This window comes from Oncorhynchus gorbuscha, linkage group LG01, assembly GCF_021184085.1.
Source record: "Oncorhynchus gorbuscha isolate QuinsamMale2020 ecotype Even-year linkage group LG01, OgorEven_v1.0, whole genome shotgun sequence".
Classification (NCBI taxonomy): domain Eukaryota; kingdom Metazoa; phylum Chordata; class Actinopteri; order Salmoniformes; family Salmonidae; genus Oncorhynchus; species Oncorhynchus gorbuscha.
In genome coordinates this window covers 12,958,916-12,974,689 of record NC_060173.1, presented here as the reverse complement: position 1 = coordinate 12,974,689, position 15,774 = coordinate 12,958,916, and the positions used below count along the sequence as shown (strand labels likewise).

Here is a 15,774-nt window from a genome sequence, read left to right as displayed (position 1 = left end):
GGTAGAAGAGAGGAAGGGAGAGAAAGAGAGACCGTGCCGGTAGAAGAGAGGAAGGGAGAGAAAGAGAGACCGTGCCGGTAGAAGAGAGGAAGGGAGAGAGAAAGAGAGACTGTGCCGGTAGAAGAGAGGAAGGGAGAGAAAGAGAGACCGTGCTGGTAGAAGAGAGGAAGGGAGAGAAAGAGAGAGAAGAGAGGAAGGGAGAGAAAGAGAGACCGTGCTGGTAGAAGAGAGGAAGGGAGAGAAAGAGAGACCGTGCAGGTAGAAGAGAGGAAGGGAGAGAAAGAGAGACCGTGCCAGTAGAAGAGAGGAAGGGAGAGAAAGAGAGACCGTGCCGGTAGAAGAGAGGAAGGAGAGAAAGAGAGACCGTGCCGGTAGAAGAGAGGAAGGGAGAGAAAGAGAGACCGTGCTGGTAGAAGAGAGGAAGGGAGAGAAAGAGAGACCGTGCTGGTAGAAGAGAGGAAGTGGGAGAAAGAGAGACTGTGCTGGTAGAAGAGAGGAAGGGAGAGAAAGAGAGACCGTGCTGGTAGAAGAGAGGAAGGGAGAGAAAGAGAGACTGTGCTGGTAGAAGAGAGGAAGGGAGAGAAAGAGAGACCGTGCTGGTAGAAGAGAGGAAGTGGGAGAAAGAGAGACTGTGCTGGTAGAAGAGAGGAAGGGAGAGAAAGAGAGACCGTGCTGGTAGAAGAGAGGAAGGGAGAGAAAGAGAGACCGTGCCAGTAGAAGAGAGGAAGGGAGAGAAAGAGAGACCGTGCCGGTAGAAGAGAGGAAGGGAGAGAAAGAGAGACCGTGCCGGTAGAAGAGAGGAAGGGAGAGAAAGAGAGACCGTGCTGGTAGAAGAGAGGAAGGGAGAGAAAGAGAGACCGTGCTGGTAGAAGAGAGGAAGTGGGAGAAAGAGAGACTGTGCTGGTAGAAGAGAGGAAGGGAGAGAAAGAGAGACCGTGCTGGTAGAAGAGAGGAAGGGAGAGAAAGAGAGACTGTGCTGGTAGAAGAGAGGAAGGGAGAGAAAGAGAGACCGTGCTGGTAGAAGAGAGGAAGTGGGAGAAAGAGAGACTGTGCTGGTAGAAGAGAGGAAGGGAGAGAAAGAGAGACCGTGCTGGTAGAAGAGAGGAAGGGAGAGAAAGAGAGACCGTGCTGGTAGAAGAGAGGAAGGGAGAGAAAGAGAGACCGTGCTGGTAGAAGAGAGGAAGGGAGGGCCCCGGAGCCGTCAACCCACACTTCTCTGTCAACACCTGAGCAGCGTAGGATACAGTGGGTACTAGCCAGGGTCTTTTGGCCGAGGTTCACGGAGGGAGGGAGACCACAGCAGCAAGATACTGTAGGGCAACCAGTGAAAAACAAACACCATTGTAAATAAAACCCATATTTATGTTTATTTTTTTCTCTTTTGTACTGTAACTATTTGCACATCGTTGCAACACTGTATATAGACATAATGTGCCATTTGAAATGTCTTTATTCTTTTGGAATGTTTTTGTGTAATGTTTACTGTTAATTTTTATTGTTTATTTCACTTTTGTTTATTATCTATTTCACTTGCTTTGGCAATGTAAATATGTTTCCCATGCCAAAAGTAGCCCCTTAAATTGAATTAAGAGAGAGGGAGAGAGAGAGAGAGACAGAGAGGAAAATAACGATCATCACATCAGAAATCAGCTCAGAGGTGTCGGGTAGGGTGTTTGAATATAGTACCAGTCAAAAGTTTGGTTCTAGATAGCACCTTTTTCTCAAAGAGTGTGGTCTTGTACCAGTGTTGAGAATGGAAGGGTTAGAAGGAATGTGCCTGGAAAGCCCGGCCTCAAGCACACAGATCACCTTACTGCTGTCTGCATGGCTGGGAGATACACTATGTTACCCACACAGGGACAACCCAATGCCAAGGGGAGGAAGAGGGACGTGTACAGTTTGTTACAGCATGTACAAACAATGTACATATATGTTACTGTATGTGTGAATGGTTCTTCAATGGTATTTTCACACTGCAAATGATCTATGATGTTTCAAATGGAGAGAGAGAGAGAGAGAACAGACAGACAGACTGACAGACAGACTGACAGACAGACAGACTGACAGACAGACAGACAGACAGACAGACAGACAGACAGACAGACAGACAGACAGACAGACAGACAGACAGACAGACAGACAGACAGACAGACAGACAGACAGACAGACAGACAGACAGACAGACAGACAGACAGACAGACAGACAGACAGACAGACAGACAGACAGACAGCTCTTTTAGGGAACAGCATGTGTTCTTCACTCGGAAGACAGCCTCTCAGATTAACTTCAATGGAACAAGAGAACCATTGGTTTTGAAATGATCAAGGACACATAAGAGGCTGGACGAAAGTATGAATGAGACGAGAAAGAAAAAAAACGAATCTGTCTTTCAATAACAGATAATGATATTGTTGTGCAATAATGTTCAGCTTCACAGTTGTACTCTAGTGTTTGATGAAAGCAGTCAGCCAGTAGAACATCAACATAAAGGGTGTTGATCAGACAGGCGGATGGATAGATAGATTATAAATGAGTGAGTGGTGTCACAGAGAGGGAGGACAGGACAAGGACATAATAGTACTGGATTGAAGGAACACAGCTGTGTCCCCAGATCCCAATAATGTGCACTGTGTTCTCCATCCACCATTCACAACCTTTGCCTCCCCTCCCCCATTTGTCTCCCCTCTGTTCCTCACAATTCCTGACTCCTTCCCCTGTCTGTTTCCCCCCTGCTCTTCAACCTTTCCCCCCTCTCCCTGCACAGCTCTCCCCTGTTCCCCCACCAGTCACAACCTCAACCCCCCCATTTATCTCCCCACTTCTGTCTCCCCCTTCTCTTCCCCTCTCCCCTTCACACCTGCCACCCTTTCATTTGCCACAGTTAGCACGCTCTCTCTCTCTCTAGGTTCCACCTGACATCTGTCATCAAATGAGGGAAGAAAAGAGAGCTGACTTCAAATGTATCTGACCTTCTCTGACCCTCTCTGGTCCTCGGTCTCCAACTACAGCTCATATCAGCTTTCAGAGGTCAAAGACCCATTCACAGCTCTCACACACTCTCTCTCCAGCAATCATGGTTACAGGAGCTTGACTAAGAGCTGAGACGGATATAATTGTCAGTGAGAGTCATAAGGAAGAAGTGCTGAAAGATTGAAGTGAATGCATGCTGGTTTGAAAGCAATAGCACTGATGGTGGCCTAACAGTCGAAACATCTGCTCTGTCTTGTTGCCTCTTCAAAGAATAGACAAATCAAAATATGACTTTTAAACTCTCCTTTTTAAGTGTGGACCCTGTAATGCCTGTTATGTTTTGACATTTTGTTGTTCTGTGTTTCAGCTCTTGTATGAGGAGTGGGCGAGTTACAGTGTATTTTACAAATACCAGCCTATCGGGCTAGTAAGGTGAGGGAAAGTTTCCTATAGTGAATCTGGAACGTTATTTCTGAGATTGCTCTGTTCTTCCTCAATCGCTATCTGGTGAAGGTCTGTTTAGATTGCAATGTCACATTATGTTTTTCATTTTTATATCAAATAAACCTTGTTTGTTTCATAATGCAGAAAGTGTTGCGCCTAACCTTCTAATGCAATATGTTCTTCCTAATGCAGGAAATACTTTATATATTTATAAATACTTTATACGTATTCTATGTTCTTTTATGTATTCTATTATTATCATGACACAAGGCAAGACCCAGATGCAGAAACAGGAGGCAGATTGTTGGAGTTTAAGATGTTTAATAATCCAAAAAGGAGTAGGCAAGAGAATGGTCGTGGACAGGTCAAAGTTCAAAACCAGTTCAGAGTCTAATAGGTACCGAAGAGCAGGCAGATTCAAGGTCAGGGCAGGCAGGATGATCAGGCAGGTGGGAAAGTAGTCCAGAGTCAGGCAGTGGTCAAAACCAGGAAGACTAGCAAAAGAGAATAGAAAAGGAGTAAGTGGAGAAACACCCTGGTTGACTTGACAAAAACATACAAGACGAACTGGCACAGAGAGACAGGAAACACAGGGATAAATACACTTGGGAAAACAAGATGAACTGGCAAGGAGAGAGAGGAAACACAGGGATAAATACACTGGCTCAGAGAGACAGGAAACACAGGGATAAATACACTGGGGAAAACAAGATGAACTGGCAAGGAGAGAGAGGAAACACAGGGATAAATACACTACCCAGAGAGACAGGAAACACAGGGATAAATACACTGGGGAAATCAAGATGAACTGGCCCAGAGAGACAGGAAACACAGGGATAAATACACTGGCCCAGAGAGACAGGAAACACAGGGATAAATACACTGGGGAAAGCAAGATGAACTGGCAAGGAGAGAGAGGAAACACAGGGATAAATACTGGGGAAAACAAGATGAACCCAGAGAGACAGGAAACACAGGGATAAATACACTGGGGAAATCAAGATGAACTGGCCCAGAGAGACAGGAAACACAGGGATAAATACACTGGGGAAAACAAGATGAACTGGCCCAGAGAGACAGGAAACACGGGGATAAATACACTGGCCCAGAGAGACAGGAAACACAGGGATAAATACACTGGGGAAAACAAGATGAACTAGCACAGAGAGACAGGAAACACAGGGATAAATACACTGGGGAAAACAAGATGAACTGGCAAGGAGAGACAGGAAACACAGGGATAAATACACTGGGGAAAACAAGACGAACTGCCACAGAGAGACAGGAAACACAGGGATAAATACACTGGGGAAAATAAGTGACACCTGGAGGGGGTGGAGACAATCACAGGGACATGTGAAACAGATCACAGCGTGACAATTAAATTACATTCTATTATATTTTATTCTATTATATTGTATTACATTGTATTATATTGTATTACATTGTATTATATTGTATTACATTGTATTATATTGTATTACATTATATTATATTGTATTGTATTCTATTATATTGTATTACATTCTATTATATTGTATTCCATTCTATTATTTCTATTCTATTTGAAAGATGAGATTGCTGTATTGTTTCCTATGCAGGAAGTACTTTGGGGAGAAGATAGGGCTGTACTTTGCATGGCTGGGGCTGTACACCCAAATGCTGATCCCTGCTTCTCTAGTGGGAGTCATCGTGTTCCTGTATGGCTGTGCCACCGTAGACGACAACATTCCCAGGTTAGCCCCATACACAGCCAAGGACATAATCATTGGTTCTAGCCGGTAGTATCATAGGGCATGTCTGCCTGAGGTTATAATTTATACAAGTAATTCACTGTGTGTAAAGTGTCTAAGACCATTGAAATGATTGAAGAAGAGACCAAATGGAAAGCCAGAGACATAGCTCAAGTAGATGTAGGACCTCATTATATTCCCACATCCAATTGATTCACTTCAGATATTGTAACAGAAAGCTTTAGGATGTAGATATTGTAACAGAAAGCTTTAGGATGTAGATATTGTAACAGACAGCTTTAGGATGTAGATATTGTAACAGACAGCTTTAGGATGTAGATATTGTAACAGAAAGCTTTAGGATGTAGATATTGTAACAGACAGCTTTAGGATGTAGATATTGTAACAGACAGCTTTAGGATGTAGATATTGTAACAGAAAGCTTTAGGATGTAGATATTGTAACAGACAGCTTTAGGATGTAGATATTGTAACAGACAGCTTTAGGATGTAGATATTGTAACAGACAGCTTTAGGATGTAGATATTGTAACAGACAGCTTTAGGATGTAGATATTGTAACAGACAGCTTTAGGATGTAGATATTGTAACAGAAAGCTTTAGGATGTAGATATTGTAACAGACCGCTTTAGGATGTAGATATTGTAACAGAAAGCTTTAGGATGTAGATATTGTAACAGAAAGCTTTAGGATGTAGATATTGTAACAGAAAGCTTTAGGATGTAGATATTGTAACAGACAGCTTTAGGATGTAGATATTGTAACAGACAGCTTTAGGATGTAGATATTGTAACAGACAGCTTTAGGATGTAGATATTGTAACAGACAGCTTTAGGATGTAGATATTGTAACAGACAGCTTTAGGATGTAGATATTGTAACAGACAGCTTTAGGATGTAGATATTGTAACAGACAGCTTTAGGATGTAGATATTGTAACAGACAGCTTTAGGATGTAGATATTGTAACAGAAAGCTTTAGGATGTAGATATTGTAACATACAGCTTTAGGATGTAGATATTGAAACAGAAAGCTTTAGGATGTAGAGTGGTTTACTGTGAGATATTGTGACAGCTTTTGACTGTAGAGTGGTTTACTGTGGGATATTGTGACAGCTTTTGACTGTAGAATGGTTTACTGTGGGATATTGTGACAGCTTTAGACTGTAGAGTGGTTTACTGTGGGATATTGTGACAGCTTTAGACTGTAGAGTGGTTTACTGTGGGATATTGTGACAGCTTTAGACTGTAGAGTGGTTTACTGTGGGATATTGTGACAGATTTTTTAGAGTGGTTTAGTGGGAGTGGTTTGTGGTTTACTGGGATATTTGACATCTTTGACTGTAGAGTGGCAGTGGGATATTGTGACAGCTTTAGACTGTAGATTGGTTTACTGTGAGATATTGTGACAGCTTTTGACTGTAGAATAGTTTACAGTGAGATAATAGCTTTAGACTGTATTGGTTTAAAGATAAATAGAATAGTTTACAGTGAGTAACAGTATAAAGAAAGTGTAACTAACAAAACTTGTTGCAAGGACAAAACTAGAACAAGCAGACATTTCCAGTGGCTTGCGAAAATATTCACCACCCTTTTTTGTGGGGGTTGTATCATTTACACAACATGCCTACCACTTTGAAGATGCAAAATATTTTTTCTTGTGAAACAAACAAGAAACAAGACAAAAAAAACAGAAAACTTGAGCGTGCAAAACAATTCACCCCCCCAAAGTCAGCAATTACAGTTGCAAGTCTCTTGGGATATGTCTCTATAAGCTTGGCACGTCTAGCCACTAGGATTTTTGCCCATTCTTCGAGACAAAACTGCTCCAGCTCCTTCAAGTTGGATGGGTTCCTCTGGCGTACAGCAATCTTTAAGTCATACCACAGATTCTCACTTGGATTTATGTCTGGGCTTTGACTAAGCCATTCCAAGACATTTAAATGTTTCCCCTTAAACCACTCAAGTGTTGCTTTAGCAGTATACTTAGGGTCCTTGTCCTGCTGGAAGGTGAACCTCCGTCCCAGTCTCAAATCTCCGGAAGACAAACAGGTTTCCCTCAAGAATTTCCCTGTATTTAGCACCATCATTCCTTCAACTCTGAGCAGTTTCAAAGTCCCTGCCAAGGAAAAACATCCCCACAGCATGATGCTGCCAGAAACATGTAGGGATGGTGTTCTCGGGTTGATGCGAGGTGTTGGGTTTGCGCCAGACATAGCATTTTCCTTGATGGCCAAAAAGCTTAATTTTAGTCTCATCCGACCATAGTACCTTCTTCTATATGTTTGGGAAGTCTCCCACTTCTTTTGGCGAACACCAAACGTGTTTAGTTATTTTTTCTTTAACTTCTTGCGTCGAGCCAACCCGGATCCGGGATCATGACTACAGCCTCAAGTCCATTACCATAACGCAACGTTAACTATTCATGAAAATCGCAAATGAAATGAAATCAATATGCTAGCTCTCATGCTTAGCCTTTTGTTAACAACACTGTCATCTCAGATTTTCAAAAATATGCTTCTCTACCATAGCAAAACTAGCATTTAGCATTTAGCGTTAGCATTTAGCATTAGCATTTAGCGTTAGCATCACCAGGCAACATTGTCACAAAAACCAGCAAAAACATTCAATATATCATTTATCTTTGAAGAATTTTGGATGTTTTCAATTCAACTCTCAGTTAGAGAGCAAATGTTCAGTTTTCCTGAAAGATTATTTGTGCAGGAGAAATCGGTCCGTTTTCTGCGTCATGTTTGGCTACAAAAAAAAAACACAAATTCAGTTATAAAAACGCCAAACTTTTCCCAAAATAACTCCATAATATCGACTGGAACATGGCAAACGTTGTTTAGAATCAATCCTCAAGGTGTTTTTCTACATATCTCTTCAATGATGTATCATTCCTGGAAGTGTGCTTCTCCTTCTGTATCGCATAGTAAAATGAGTGCCACTGACAATTGCGCACCATTTTCAACAAAGAACACCGGGCGGACACCTTTCAAATGTAGTCTCTTATGGCCAATCTTCCAATGATATGCCTACAAATACGTCACAATGCTGCAGACATCTTGGACGAACGGCAGAGAGCATAAGCTCGTTCACGGCACATTCTGAACCAATGTTCTTAACTGACTTGCCTGCTTAAATAAAGGTAAAATAAAAAATTCACAGCCATATAAGGAGACGATAGTAAAACAGAGCTTCAAAAATTCAGCTCATTTCCTGTTTGAGGTTTCATCTTGGTTTCGCCTGTAGCATCAGTTCTGGGGCACTCACAGATAATATCTTTGCAGTTTTGAAAACGTCAGAGTGTTTTCTTTCCAAAGCTGCCAATTATATGCATAGTCGAGCATCTTTTCGTGACAAAATACTGCGCTTAAAACGGGCACGTTTTTTTATCCAATAATGACATAGCGCCCCCATAGGTTGAAGAGGTTAAGCAAAGGTTTTTTTTTGGCCAATCTTCCGTACAGTCCAGCTCTGTGTAGTGTACGGCTTAGTGGTCCTATGGACTGATACTCCAATCTCCGCAGTGGAGCTTTGTAGCTCCTTCAGGGTTATCTTTGGTCTCTTTGTTTCATCTCTGATGAATACCTTCCTTGCCTGGTCTGTGAGTTTTGGTGGGCGGCCCTCTCTTGGCAGGTTTATTGTGGTCCCATATTCTTTCCATTTTTTAATAAAGGATTTAATGATGCTCTGTGGGATGTTCAAAATTTCTGATATTTTTTTATAACCCAACCCTGATCTGTACTTCTCCACAACTTTGTCCCTGACCTGTTTGGAGAGCTCGGTCTTCATGGTGTTGCTTGCTTGGTGGTGCCCCTTGCTTAGTGGTGTTGCAGACTCTGGGGCCTCTCAGAACAGGGGTTATATATACTGAGATCATGTGACAGATGATGTGACACTTAGAATGCACACAGGTGGACTTTATTTAACTAATTATGTAACTCCTGAAGGTAATTGGTTGCATCACATCGTTTTTAGGGGCTTCATAGCAAAGGGGGTGAATACATATGCATGCACCACTTTTTTTTAAATTTCACTATTTCACTACTTAATATAGCCATCACCTACATTATTTAATATAGCCATCACCTACATTATTTAATATAGCCATCACCTACAGTATTTAATATAGCCATCACCTACAGTATTTAATATAGCCATCACCTACATTATTTAATATAGCCATCACCTACAGTATTTAATATAGCATCACCTACATTATTTAATATAGCCATCACCTACAGTATTTAATATAGCCATCACCTCGTTCCCAGTTCAGAATACCTGCCTTGCGCTGTAGCTCTGTCCTGTCCTGTTACTGCTCCCTGGCTTGTGACTAACGTCTTAAATCATCTTCACTTCCTGACATTATAAATAACGCAGTTTAATGACGTTTTTATGATGTAGTCCAGATCACTCTGTGGATTTGTGATGTCCAACATCTGGTTGATGTAGATGACAAGATGAGGAAATGAACCTCCCCTGGCTAACATCTCTTATCTCCGTCAGGATAGTTTGACAGACTGTGCTATCTGTGTCCAGATCCTCTGCCATGCTGCTCACAATCCCCCACAGACATGTGATCTTATTACAGTTAGCCTGACTCACCTGTTATATAAAACAAGAACGGAATATACATTTAAGATCTGACTTAGTCTTGAGCTCCAGCGGTCTACAGTGTGGAGCATCGGACTCGTGAGACTAGACCTAATTCATCTACATAACCCAGATCCCTGACATTATTGTGTAAATATGTTCATGAATAGTATTTTCAGCGAACGTAGAGATTTCTTTCAAAACACTTGTGGGTTGAGGTGCGGGTGTACATTCACCATATTTACCTGAATTCTGTAACTTGTATAACGTATTCAATCTACAGAAGTCAAAAGACACTCTCGCTCAGGGGTTCCCAAACTTTTACTGCATGCAACTCTAAGTTGACACTTGAAAATAGTGGGAACCCCACTTGGAAATAGATTATACTCCTTAATTCACGCTGTGTGTTCATATTCACCACATTTTTGGTCCTTCATAATAACGAGATGAAAACACATTCCAATACTGTAAGAGGTCATTAGTTGACACTGAAAGGTTGTATTCTATTCCCATTTAAAGAGATACAGTTATTAATTTGTTTGATAAAAGAACAGATTTTCATAGGGGAAATGACTATTTCAGGGCTCCCGAGTGGAGCAGCGGTCTAAGGCACTAAATCTCAGTGCAAGAGGAGTCACTACAGACAATCTGGTTCGATTCCAGGCTGCATCACAACTGGCTGTGATTGGGAGTCGCATAGGGCGGCGCACAATTGGCCCGGCGTCATCCGGGTTGGGCCAGTGTAGGCTGTCATTGTAAATAAGAATTTGTTCTTAACTAACTTGCCTAGTAAAATTAGGATGACATTTTTTAAAAAGGGGACCCCACATGGGGTGCCGACCCCAAGTTTGGGAGCCACTGCTCTAGCTTGACAGGCTGGCATAGTAACACCCACTGGTGGTAGTCAAATCAAATCAAGCTTTATTTATATAGCACATTTCAGACATGGAATGCAACGCAATGTCCTTCACAGGATAAAACAAATAAAAAACAATGAAAATCAAAGCTGAAATATCAACAACCATAAGATAAAAAAATTAAGAATGACAAAAAAAGGACCCTAATGAAAAGCAAAGCTAAAGAAATGTGTTTTAAGATCTCTTTTAAATCTGCCCACAGTTTTGTCCCCCCCCTCAGGTTCTCTGGCAGACTATTCCAGAGGCTGGGGGCATAATAACTAAAGGATGCCTCTCCATGCCTCTTGGTCCTAGGCTTAGGATAGTTAAAAGGCTGTCTCTCCATGCCTCTTGGTCCTAGGCTTGGGGATAGTTAAAAGGCTGCCTCTCCAGGTCCTAGCCTTTGGGATAGTTAAAAGGCCAGTGCCAGAGGACCTGAGGGACCTACTGGGTACAGAACTTAAAAGCATGTCTGACATCAAATCAAACTGTATTAGTCACATGCGCCGAACATAACCTTAGAGTGAAATGCTTACTTACGAGCCATTTAACCAACAATGCAGTTTTAAAAAATATGGATAAGAATAAGAGATAAAAGTAACAAGTCATTAAAGATCATGTATTGGGTGCACAATCATGGATTGATTTTAAAATCAATAAAATAAAATGTATTCTAAAACTCACAGTCAGCCAGTTCAGAGACCTTAAAACCAGTGTAATGTGTGCTCTCCGTTTGGTCTTGGTCAGTACCCGTGCTGCAGCGTTCTGTATGTTTTGTAGTTGACCAATGGCATACTTGGGTAGACCAGACAGGAGAACATTACAGTAGTCAAGCCTGTTTGTAATAAAACCAATGGATGAGTCTCTCTGTATCAGCCTGAGAGAGAAATGGCTATACCTTGGCAATGTTCCTCAGGTGTTAAAAAAAACAATATTTTGGTCACATTCCTAATGTGTCATTTGAAATTGAATTCAGAATCTAAAATAACACCTAGTTTTTTACCCGGTATTTGATCTTTATTGGCTGTGAATAAAAATGTGCGGCCAGATTCTTTCTCTGTGCTTTGGCTCCTACAATAAGTACCTCGATCTTGATTTAGCTGGAGGAAGTTGTGAGCCATCCAAGGATTTAAATCACTAATACAGTCTAATAATTTATCCGTGGAGACAAAATGAGATAAAAAGGGCTGACTGTTGTATCCCCCCCCATCCCCCCATCCCCCTTTTCTACAGCATGGAGATCTGCCACCCCAAGAACAACATCACCATGTGCCCGCTGTGTGACAGAGCCTGTAGTTACTGGAAACTGAAGGAAGCCTGCGGGACGGCCCGGGCCAGCCACCTCTTTGACAACCCTGCCACCGTCTTCTTCTCCATCTTCATGGCCCTCTGGGGTAAGAGGTTGAGGCTTGTCCACACAACAGAACAAAACAGCACAACTTGATTTATTTGTATCATGTATTTAATAGGGACAGTACTCAATAATCAACCACCTAGATGATACAGTCAGGCCCTGCGATAGACTCACATCTTGTCCAGGTGGTGTACATGTACATCAAGGTACCTCACATTGCTATGCTCAAAGGTCAGATCAATGCCAGTGGGCTGGACAGACCATAATATTGTGACCATAACCACAAACACCAAGGTTCCAAAGAAACCCCTAGGATTGTGGTCAATAGAAAACAAATAGAAATTTAATCATGTTTCAAAATAATTTTTCTGCTGTACCCTGGGAGCTGATTTATCTCGAGGATGAAAAAGGTGAGTTGGGGCTCGTCCATCTCCATGGATTGATAATGAACTGGGTGAGGTGTTCATTCAAAAAAATATGGCAAAAGTCTTAGCAACCAAATCTAAAGTATAAATCAATTAACAGAATTATAGAATACTATGTAATGATGCAGTTAAATTCTATCGTAAGAAAATATGTTTATTTTACAAAAATGCTTTTATTGATTGTTTGGAATACAGTGAAGGGCTTATGTGGTACATCTATCCCATAATACCCATCTAGTGTGGAGGTTGACTGGAGAAAAAACAAAAAACAGATTACTTTTGTCAATAATTTTACAGATTGAAAACACATTTACTGAGAGATAATGTAAACACCCATTCTTCCAAAACAAGCTGTCGTCCAATAGATTGATGATCATATTATGGGCATACATTTTCAATGTGTGTATGTATGTGATCCCGGGAAATGCAGGAAATGAACCCTCAACCTGGGCGCCGCTAGCACTACCCTCTTACCAACTGATACTCATACTGTCTGCTCTTCCTCACTTCCTACTATTTTGTTCTTCTAGATGTTCAGTCTCCCATTTGTCCTCTTTCTTTGTTTCCTTTGTTCATTCATGTCCACTATTCTTTCTTTCCTTCTTTCCCTCTTTCTGGCTCTTTAATATACTCTTTCTCTCTTTCCGGCTCTTTAATATACTCTTTCTCTCTTTCTGGCTCTTTTTCTCTCTTTTTCTGGCTCTTTAATATACTCTTTCTCTCTTTCTGGCTCTTTCTTTAATATACTCTTTCTCTCTTTCTGGCTCTTTAATATACTCTTTCTCTCTTTCTGGCTCTTTAATATACTCTTTCTCTCTTTCTGGCTCTTTAATATACTCTTTCTCTCTTTCTGGCTCTTTAATATACTCTTTCCCTCTTTCTGGCTCTTTAATATACTCTTTCTCTCTTTCCGGCTCTTTAATATACTCTTTCTCTCTTTCGGCTCTTTAATATACTCTTTCTCCTCTTTTTCTTTGGCTCTTTAATATACTCTTTCCTCTTTCTGGCTCTTTAATATACTCTTTCCCTCTTTCTGGCTCTTTAATATACTCTTTCTCTTCCGGCTCTTTAATATACTCTTTTTCTTTGGCTCTTTAATATACTCTTTCCCTCTTTCTGGCTCTTTAATATACTCTTTCCCTCTTTCTGGCTCTTTAATATACTCTTTCTCTCTTTCCGGCTCTTTAATATACTCTTTCCCTCTTTCTGGCTCTTTAATATACTCTTTCCCTCTTTCTGGCTCTTTAATATACTCTTTCCCTCTTTCTGGCTCTTTAATATACTCTTTCCCTCTTTCTGGCTCTTTAATATACTCTTTCCCTCTTTCTGGCTCTTTAATATACTCTTTCTCCTCTTTCTGGCTCTTTAATATACTCTTTCCCTCTTTCTGGCTCTTTAATATACTCTTTCCCTCTTTCTGGCTCTTTAATATACTCTTTCCCTCTTTCTGGCTCTTTAATATACTCTTTCTCTCTTTCCGGCACTCTCTCCTCTATGACAGTCCAGTGGGCCACTCAGCCTTGTGCACTATACTGTACAGAGGTCTTACTATGTGGATTAAACCATGCATGTTTTCCCTTTAAAAATGGTCTCTTTGCTGGTGCGTTCCTGTTCTGTTCATTGTCACAGTGAGGCCTGAGACTGAAGGCAGGAAGCAATAGACTGTAGCTCTGTATGAGGGCACAGGTTCAGACCCAGGATTTATTTGCGGTTTAATTTGCCTGTGTGTGTGTGTGTGTGTGTGTGTGTGTGTGTGTGTGTGTGTGTGTGTGTGTGTGTGTGTGTGTGTGTGTGTGTGTGTGTGTGTGTGTGTGTGTGTGTGTGTGTGTGTGTGCGTGCGCGTGCGTGCGTGTGACATGATAGGTTTGGATGAGACGTTAACGTGTACAGTACTGCATCAGTTCTGGTGTTACAGTATGTTGTGTCTTTGTTATGAAAGAATGATGCAACTGCCATAGGAATTAGTGTTTTACTGCACCTCAACTGGACTACAATACGTTATTCTCAAAGGGCATGGACAAACCTTAACAATTAGCCAAAACAGTTATTCCAAATCCATTGTTACAGCATCCTCAGGCATCATTAATATACTGGGTCACATTCAAGTCTGATGATTACTTTTTTGCAAACTCATAAAAATGCAAACTCCTCATTTAGTTTTAATAGAATAACTTTAGTGTGTGAAATATAGAGAATTGAAAGGCCATTTTCAGACCAATTGGAGTAAATATATGAGACATATTTTTGGATAATTGCCTGTCTTCCCTCCCTGTCTCTCCTGTCAGAGTCAATGTTATGACCAGAATGCTGTTTTTGTTATCCACAAATGTATATATCAGCATCCCTAATGTAGTTAACAGCATCCCTAATGTAGTTAACAGCATCCCTAATGTAGTTAACAGCATCCCTAATGTAGTTAACAGCATCCCTAATGTAGTTAACAGCATCCCTAATGTAGTTAACAGCATCCCTAACAAGTCGACCAGGCCTTAGTTTTATCCCGCCTGGACTACTGCCCAGTTATATGGTCAAGTGCCACTAAGAACATAGGCAAATTACAGTTTGCCCAGGACAGAGCAGCACGGCTGGTCTTTAAATGTACGCAGAGCGCTATAATTTCAATACCAGGCATCTCAATTTCTCCTGGCTTAAAGTAGATGTGAGATTGAGCACATCACACGTCTTTGTGAGAGGGATTGACATGTTGAAATCACCAAACTGTCTGTTCAAACAGCTAACACACAGCTCAGACACTCATACATTCCCACAAGACATGCCACCAGAGGTCTCCTCACTGTCCAGAACAGACTTTGGGAAACGCACAGTACTACACAGAGCCATGACTACATGGAACTCTCTTCCACATCAAGTAACTCAAGCAAGCAGTATAATCGATAGAAAACATTGTAATGTTGTGGTATTTTTTATGTATCCTTTTTTTAACTAGGCAAGTCAGTTAAGAACAAATTCTGATTTACAATGACTGCCTACCGCGGCCAAACCCTAACCCTAACCCGGACGACACTGAGCCAATTGTGTGCCGCCCTATGGGGCTCCCAATCACCGCCGGCTGTGATACAGCCTGGAATCGAACCAGGGACTGTAATGACGCCTCGAGCACTGAGATGCAGTGCCTTAGACCGCTGCGCCACTTTTTTATATTGTACATTTGTGATATTAGAGTAATGATGTCATAATGTCTTGAATGATATAATCATGTCTTGTATGATGTAATAATGTCTTGTGTGATGTAATAATGTCTTGTATGATGTAATATTTTAACCCTGTTTTAACCCTGTTTTTACCCCAAGAAGAGTAGTAAGGGGTATACT

At 41.3% G+C, this 15,774-nt stretch overlaps 1 protein-coding gene across 6 annotated transcripts in view; it reads left to right on the top strand.

The window, feature by feature from the left end:
• Positions 1-15,774, top strand: part of LOC124033219 (anoctamin-1-like) — a 105,646-nt gene that overhangs the window by 54,574 nt on the left and 35,298 nt on the right. For all 6 annotated transcript variants that reach the window (XM_046345225.1, XM_046345221.1, XM_046345203.1 and 3 more), the window contains 3 exons: positions 3,339-3,403; positions 5,017-5,151; positions 11,897-12,057. In XM_046345225.1, coding sequence (XP_046201181.1) covers positions 3,339-3,403; positions 5,017-5,151; positions 11,897-12,057 — 361 coding nt within the window. The remainder of the gene's footprint in view (positions 1-3,338; positions 3,404-5,016; positions 5,152-11,896; positions 12,058-15,774) is intronic.